The sequence below is a fragment of the Haliotis rufescens genome, unplaced genomic scaffold (genome assembly GCF_023055435.1).
Source record: "Haliotis rufescens isolate VD_foot unplaced genomic scaffold, xgHalRufe1.0.p SCAF_7, whole genome shotgun sequence".
Classification (NCBI taxonomy): Eukaryota; Metazoa; Mollusca; class Gastropoda; order Lepetellida; family Haliotidae; genus Haliotis; species Haliotis rufescens.
Window position 1 is genome coordinate 19,839,407 of NW_025964361.1, and position 8,365 is coordinate 19,847,771.

Here is an 8,365-nt window from a genome sequence, read left to right on the forward strand (position 1 = left end):
TAATAATTTTGGAATAAGTATTTTTACTTTACTGGATTTAAAGCATGAAACAATCTCTAAATGAACTACACAACCTTATTAAGCACCAGCAGATCGCGGGACTTCTTGAGCTAACTATAACTGTAAAATACACAAGACATGTATGTAATAATAAATATTCTTATCTAACACAGCTACAACAAAATCAAAACGATTTCGGGTACGTGGGCGAAAACCGATGGTCTCGATTGTTTACGACCGAGCCTGACAATTACAAGTACCCACACCCAAGTCGTACTGTGAAATATATATGATATGCACAAATTGAAGAAACGTGAAACACTCATAGTTGGTAAACATTTTTTTTATTCTTATACACATTATTAGAAAAATATCTCAGTAGCTAATGATTATTTTTGTCACGGTGATAGGCTTGCTCAGATATATAACTGTACACACAATTGAGAGAACCAAGGGATGACAAGTGGTACTGCGCTGGGAACATACATGTCACAACAGCGGCTTATAGATGTCACGTACACCGCGTTCAGACAGACAGGGGTCTGTCCTCCGTGACGGCAATATATATCTGACAAGGAAACAAGACGATTTTACAACCTTCCTTGACAAAATACCTGGGGAACTTGCCTCTGTTATGGAAGACAGGAATTCACATCTAGTCTGATGGTGGAACAACAAGGATACACTGAGAGGCCTTCTTTATTCCAGAATTTGCTTCACCGATTGAGATACTGACTACTATTTTATTTTTAATTTCTGCATGGGAAAAAACACACATCGTAACTTTAACTTCTGTGGGGAGGTGCTTTGGACAGGAAAGGAAGATGTTGGGTGAAGGGAGGTGCTGGGGTGAAGGGGGGTTCTGGGCTAAAGGGAGGTGTTGGGGTGAAGGGAGGCGTTGGGTGAAGGGAGGTTCTAGGCTGAAGGGCTGATGGTGGAACACCGAGGATAAACCGAGGATACATTGAGAGGCCCTCTTTATTCCAAAAATTGCTTCACCGATTGAGATACTGACTACTATTTGAAGGGAGGTGCTGGAGTGAAGGGAGGTTCTGTGGTGAAGGGGAAGTGGGGTGAAAGGAGGTTCTGGGCTGAAGGGAGGTGCTGGGTGAAGGGAGGTGCTGCAGAGAAGGGAGGTGTTGGGGAGAAGGGAGGTTCTGGGCTGAAGGGAGGTGCTGGGTGAAGGGAGGTGTTGGGGAGAAGGGAGGTGCTGGGTGAAGGGAGGTGCTGCAGAGAAGGGAGGTGTTGGGGAGAAGGGAGGTTCTGGGCTGAAGGGAGGTGTTTGGGTGAAGGGAGGTGCTGGGCTGACGGGAGGTGTTTGGGTGAAGGGAGGTGTTTGGGTGAAGGGAGGTGTTTGGGTGAAGGGAGGTGCTGGGCTGACGGGAGGTGTTTGGGTGAAGGGAGGTGTTTGGGTGAAGGGAGGTGTTTGGGTGAAGGGAGGTGTTTGGGTGAAGGGAGGTGTTGGGCTGAAGGGAGATGCTGGGCTGAAGGGAGGTGTTGGGGAGAAGGGAGGTTCTGGGCTGAAGGGAGTTGTTGGGTGAAGGGGGGTGCTGGGTGAAGGGGGGTGCTGGGGGGAAGGGAGGTTTGGGGGTGAAGGGAGACGTTTTGGTGAAGGGAGGTTCATGGCTGAAGGGAGGTGTTGGGGAGAAGGGAGGTGCTGGGCTGAAGGGAGATGTTGGGGAGAAGGGAGGTGTTAGGCTGAAGGGGGGTGTTGGGGAGAAGGGAGATGCTGGGCTGAAGGGAGGTGTTTGGGTGAAGGGAGGTTCATGGCTGAATGGAGGTGTTTGCTTGAAGGGAGATGCTGGGCTGAAGGGAGGTGTTTGGGTGAAGGGGGGTGCTGGGGGGAAGGGGGGAAGGGAGGTGTTGGGGAGAAGGGAGGTGCAGGGGAGAAGAGAGTTGTTGGGGAGAAGGGAGGTGCTGGGCTGAAGGGAGGTGTTAGGGTGAAAGGGGGGGCGGGGGGGTACTGGGGGGAAGGGGGGGAGGGAGGTGTTGGGGAGAAGGGAGGTGCTGGGTGAAGGGAGGTGCTGGCGTGAAGAGGCGTGTTGGGGGGAAGGGAGGTGCTGGCGTGAAGGGGCGTGTTGGGTGGAAGGGAGGTGCTGGCGTGAAGGGGCGTTTACGGAGGAAGGGATGTCCTGGCGTGAAGGGGCGTGTTGGTAGGAAGGGAGGTGCTGGCGTGAAGGGGCGTGTTAGGGGGAAGGGAGGTGCTGGCGTGAAGGGGCGTGTTGGGAGGAAGGGAGGTGCTGGCGTGAAGGAGGTTTGAGGTGAAGGGAGGTGTTGAGGTGAAGGGAGGTTCTGGGCTGAAGGGAGGTTCTGGGCTGAAGGGACGTGTTGGGGAGAAGGGAGGTGCTTCGGCGAAGGGAGGTGTTGGGGAGAAGGGAGGTGTTGGGGAGAAGGGAGGTGCTTCGGTGAAGGGAGATGTTGGGGAGAAGGGAGGTGGTGGGGTTAAGGGGCGTGTTGGGGGAAAGGCAGGTGCTTGGAGGAAGGGAGGTGGTGGGGTGAAGGGGCTTGTTGGGTGGAAGGGAGGTGCTGGCGTGAAGGGGCGTGTTGGGAGGAAGGGAGGTACTGGCGTGAAGGGGCGTGTTGGGGGGAAGGGAGATGCTGCCGTGAAGGGGCGTGTTGGGAGGAAGGGAGGTGCTGGCGTGAAGGGGGTGTGGGGTGAAGGAGGTGCTGGCGTGAAGGGGCGTGTTGGGGGGAAGGGAGGTGCTGGCGTGAAGGGAGGTGTTGGGTGAAGGGAGGTGTTGAGGTGAAGGGAGGTTCTGGGCTGAAGGGACGTGTTGGGGAGAAGGGAGGTGCTTCGGCGAAGGGAGGTGTTGGGGAGAAGGGAGGTGTTCGTGTGAAGGGAGGTTCTGGTCTGAAGGGAGGTGTTGGGGAGAAGGGAGGTGCTTCGGTTAAGGGAGGTGTTGGGGAGAAGGGAGGTGGTGGGGTGAAGGGGCGTGTTGGGGGAAAGGGAGGTGCTGGGAGGAAGGGAGGTGCTGGGGTGAAGGGGCGTGTTGGGGGGAAGGGAGGTGCTGGGAGGAAGGGAGGTGGTTGGGTGAAGGGGCGTGTGTTGGGGGGGGGGGGGGAGGGAGATGGTGGCGTGAAGGGGCGTGTTGGGAGGAAGGGAGGTGCTGGTGTGAAGGGGGTGTGGGGTGAAGGGAGGTGTTGAGGTGAAGGGAGGTGTTGAGTGAAGGGAGGTATTGGGTGAAGGGGATGTTGGGTGAAGGTTAGGTGGAGGTGGGGTGAAGGGAGGTCTTAGGTGAAAGGAGGTGTGGGGTGAAGGGAGGTGTTGCGGTGAAGTGAGGTGTGGGGAGAAGGGAGATATGGGGTGAAGGGAGGTGTGGGGTGAAAGGAGGTGTGGGGTGAAGGGAGGTGTTGCGGTGAAGGGAGGTGAGGGGAGGAGGGAGGTGTGGGGTGAAGGGAGGTGTGGGGTGAAGGGAGGTGTTGCGGTGAAGGGAGGTGTTGGGGTGAAGGTGCTTTGGGGTGAAGGGGGTGTTGGGTGAAGGGAGGTGTTGGTTGAATGGAGGTGTTGGGGAGAAAGGAGGTGTTGGGTGAAGTGAGGTGTTGGGGTGAAGGGAGGTGGTCGGTGAAGGGAGGTGGTGGGTGAAGGGGGGTGTTGGGGTGAAGGGGGTGTGGGGTGAAGGGGGTGTGGGGTTAAGGGAGGTGTTGGGTGAATGGAGGTGTTGGGGAGAAGGGAGGTGTTGGGGAGAAGCGAGGTGTTTTGTGAATGGAGGTGTTGGGGAGAAGGGACGTGTTGGGGAGAAGGGAGATGGTTGGTGAAAGGAGGTGTTTGGGAGAAGGGTGGTTTTTGGGAGAAGGGAGGTGGTTGGTGAAAGGAGGTGGTGGGTGAAGGGGGTGTGGGGTGAAGGGAGTGTAGGGTGAAGGGGTTGTGGGGTGAAGGTTGGGTGGAGGTGGGGTGAAGGGAGGTGCTGCGGTGAAGGGAGGTGTTGGGGTGAAGGGGCTTTGGTGTGAAGGGGGTGTGGGGTGACGGGAGGTGTTGGGTGAATGGAGGTGTTGGGGAGAAGGGAGGTGTTGGGTGAAGTGAGGTGCTGGGGTGAAGGGAGGTGGTTGGTGAAGGGAGGTGGTGGGTGAAGGGGGTGTGGGGTGAAGGGGGTTTGGGGTGAAGGTTGGGTGGAGGTGGGGTGAAGGGAGGTGCTTGGGGAGAAGGGAGGTGTTTGGGTTAAGGGGGTGTGGGGTGAAGGGGATGTGGGGGGAAGGGAGGTGTGGGGTGAAGGGGGTGTTGGGTGAAGGGGGTGTTGGGTGAAGGGGTGTGGGGTGAAGGGTGTGTGGGGTGAAGGGGGGTGTTGGGGAGAAGGGAGGTGCTGGGGAGAAGGTAGTTGTTGGGTGAAGGGGGTGTCGGGTGAAGGAGGTGTGGGGTGAAGGTTAGATGGAGGTGGGGGCAAGGGAGGTGCTGCGGTGAAGGGAGGTGTGGGGTGAAGGGAGGTGTTTGGGTGAAGGGAGGTTCTGGGGTGAAGGAAGGTGTTGTGTGAAGTTGGTTTGGGGTGAAGGGGAGATGGGGTGAAGGGCTGTGTTGGGGTGATGCTGGGCGTGAAGGTTGGGTGAAGGGAGAGCCTGGAATGAAGGGGTGTGCTGGGGTGGAGGGAGTTTCTGGGTTGGGGGATGGGGGATGTGAAGGTGGGTTGAAGTGTTGTGTTGGGGCGAATGGTGAAATGTATTTAAGGTGGTAACTAAAATATCGACCAATCCGAGTTCTGCTTTCCAACACGACCCCAATCTGTGCGGATCTGATGTCTGTCATTTCTCCCCAGAGGGTTTAAAAGTGGCGAGTCGACCGCTATCGGTCGATATTATGTAATAACAATAAAGAAATGGGAGGTATCGTGTATGGGGGTCGATAGAATAATCACCCAAGACAAGGTAGGTATCACGTTTTAGATTTAACATTAGAATAGAATACGAGTGGTGCTGTACGGAATGTTCGGCCTTGTGTATTTCTGACACTCGTGACATTAACTGTTCTAGAAATATTTAAGCAACGACACAAGACCCTGTGGTCCAATGTGCTATTAAAACTGTTACTTGATTTAAGCATATTTTATTCAGATTGAAATGTATTGGGAACAAGTTATCCAACTTAGGACTCCCTCTCCATGGTATTTACAAAGCTTGTACAGTAAATCATATACAAGAAAAACAGAAAAGAAGATGAGTGTAAAGATAACAAGAAATGTACAAAAGAGAGAGACTAGTATATGTACATTAAAGTGTTACCCAAATCTCTTTGTATGACTTATAAACATTTGCACTGCTTTAAAGATGTGTTGATTTTCGATAATGGACAAACATTCATTTCCGTTTAACATCAAATTTAAATCTAATTTAGCATTTTTGTTCACGGCGTTCTGTAAAATGTCCCGAATTATTATTAACATAGTTTTTCTTTGGTGGACGTACAATGGACACTTTAATAAATAATGATATGCGTTTTCACATGGATCACCACATTGACATATTGGATCACATTTTACCTCTATTCTGTATAAATCATAATTTAACTGGCTTTTCATGTATCTTAATCGAGTATGATAAATATTCAACATTAGAATAGAATACGAGTGGTGCTGTACGGAATGTTCGGCCTTGTGTATTTCTGACACTCGTGACATTAACTGTTCTAGAAATATTTAAGCAACGACACAAGACCCTGTGGTCCAATGTGCTATTAAAACTATTACTTCCTACATATAATAGCCAGTACTGTAGTTTATCGCGGGTGTATTGAGGGACGCGACAGTTTGCCAAGGTGACAGCTTGGAGGAGTTCACTGTTGCTGGCGTCGTGTAGCAACAGAATGTTGCTGCTCTCGTGGGGTGTGGGGAAAAAGAATCTATTAAGGTGTCCTTCACATTCTTTATACAGAAGAATTTTATTCAGATGTACACATTTCTGATACTATTTAAGTAAATACGCTATTCCCCTTTCCCAAAATATTTGAGTGATGTTCCTAATTAAAAAGCATGCCATTATTTTCAAACAGTGTACCCCCAATGCGAATCAGTGAAATTGGAAGCGTTCGTTATTTCGATGTGAGCTCAGATACATGCTCTGCTTGATGTGGGCTCAGATACATGCACTGCTTGATGTGGGCTCAGATACATGCACTGCTTGATGTGGGCTCAGATACATGCACTGCTTGATGTGGGCTCGGATACATGCACTGCTTGATGTGGGCTCAGATACATGCACTGCTTGATGTGGGCTCAGATACATGCACTGCTACAACAACTACACTACTACTATGGAGAAAACAGCGTGGATGTTCTGCGGCCCCGGGGGACGGGATGTTTGCATCTCACGCCTCTCCCCTCGACTACCCCAGGGTGGTCCGGCTTCACAATAGCAAACTCCTTGTAGTCAAAGACTTGGTCAGGCGGCTTAAATGATTAAAATCGAAAGATAACAGTTTTCTGTAAACGATAGTCTAGAAAAGTCGTGTCACAAAATACACGCGCAAAGCGTGAATTATACACATTCAGCTAACTGTTCGTCCGTGGGATTGTGAATGGTTGATTGGAGATTTCTTTGTAGATGCTAAATGATTGGTTGAGACAAGTGTGAGAACTGAAGCAGCCTACAGTGGGGCTCCTGTAGAGAGAGAGAGTGAGAGAGAGAGAGAGAGAGAGAGAGAGAGAGAGAGAGAGAGATATATATATATATATACACACACACACACACACACACACACGCACGCACGCACGCGCACTATCGTGTGTATCGGTATATGTCAGTACATTGTTTTACTATTAGAAATTTAAGTAAGTTTCTGAGATCCATTGTGTCTTAGATTTTCTCTATACATCATACCGTAAAGTGTCACACAGTGTAGACAGCAAGTCATGATAATACATGTCAACATCCAGCTGATTCTTGCATGAACATATTCCATGCCAACACTCTGCAAGATGAGTCAAAACCATCCAAAAGCGTATCTCCGACGCCTATGTTGTGTGTCTGTGTTTGGTGCATCTAATGTGAGATCTTATTATGGATACTTTCCACGCATACAAAACACCACACTGTTTAACATTGGTATTCCAACATTATGAACTAAACTGTGTAACTGTATTTTCTTTTTTCGCCAAATGTTTATACCCTCTCAATTTCCACTCATTCACACGGATTAGCTAGATTTGAGCACCAACAAGCTTAAACAAATACTGTGGAGTTATCGGTGAAACAGACTAAAGAAACAGTTTAGATGGAAGATTGCTGTTTTGGAGGGAGAGGGGGAGAGGAATACAGATGCTTCCGTATAGTTTTGCTGTCAATATAGCGACCTCAATATAAAACATAACTGCCTAGAGAAACAGTTTCTGCGACTATGTGTACTTACCCTGGACGACACATTACCTCCACAACATGTATATATCGAGATAGCACCTGTACATATGCATGTCGGAACGTTGTCGGGGGAACCTCGCTGTCTCCTTCACGGTAGCCTCTACATTGCACACTTTAATAATTTCCCATGTGCAACTGGTACATCAAAATTTAGCAGACGTTCTTTAAAATATATTTTCTACCATGGCTTTTAAATATGTAAATCTTTAATAATTATTCCGAGTGGGAAACTGATCACCTTAGTATCATGCATACTATTTATTTAAACAGTTTATCTTAAAAATATATTTATATTGAAAACGATAACATGACTGTGATACTGGTGGTTACAAATGAAATGATGCAAATAATTAAATGTGAATCAAGAGTATAGCTGTGATGCATCTTACTAAAATGAATCACGAGAAGTGTGGATGTCCAGATTTTACGAATGCTGCGAACAGTTTGTAAATGTTATGCGATTGGGTCATTTTCGACACCACTTGTCATTCATTAAAACAACCACTTCGGAACAGCGAGTTTGCTCCAAGTCTCTATGAACTAACACAATAACTGTATAAAAACAGTTATAAACAGTCCATGTTGACTTGTTTATTTACCCTTATTTATAAAGACTGGCGAAGCACGTGCTTTTCAATTTTTGAAAATATGTGTAACAGACGTCACCGAGTAGCCTCCCTTTAACGATGTATACTGTGTACAGTCTCATAGCGTCCGTTTTAAAACACCAGTCTGTCGCAAGCGTATACGTATTTCCTTTGTAAATGTGGTACATTATGTACATGTTCGTTTAACTATATCATTAAACTGGTTCCCCTGTTAAAGGAAAACAACACTCCAACTTTGAAGGTATTGAAATATGAATCGTCATTTTCTTCGCGGATTCAAAATTTGCTTATTATGGACTATAATTTCGACTGGTTTGACTTGTGTTCGGCGCAATTCTCGCTGCGCTGCGCGAAGCGACCCCTATAAGAGGATCGAAGAATGAGAAAGGATATCTCGGCTTGGACACTCGCCCCGCGCA

At 49.0% G+C, this 8,365-nt stretch overlaps 1 protein-coding gene across 1 annotated transcript; it reads right to left on the reverse strand.

Annotated features, from left to right (window-relative positions):
• Positions 1-995: 995 nt before the first annotated feature.
• On the reverse strand, positions 996-5,029 carry LOC124139849 (extensin-like). The gene is made up of 3 exons (XM_048388122.1): positions 5,017-5,029; positions 2,118-4,131; positions 996-2,007 (listed from the first exon to the last, which is right to left on the reverse strand). The coding sequence occupies exons 1-3, from the start codon at positions 5,027-5,029 to the stop codon at positions 996-998; spliced, it is 3,039 nt and encodes a 1,012-aa protein (XP_048244079.1).
• Positions 5,030-8,365: the final 3,336 nt, after the last annotated feature.

Excerpts from the sequence above, each read along its gene's own strand:
- LOC124139849 (XM_048388122.1), bottom strand. Across the intron at positions 2,008-2,117 it reads GCCAGGACATCCCTTCCTCC|CACCTCCCTTCTCCCCAACA; the intron begins GTAAACGCCCCT and ends CCCTTCACCCAG.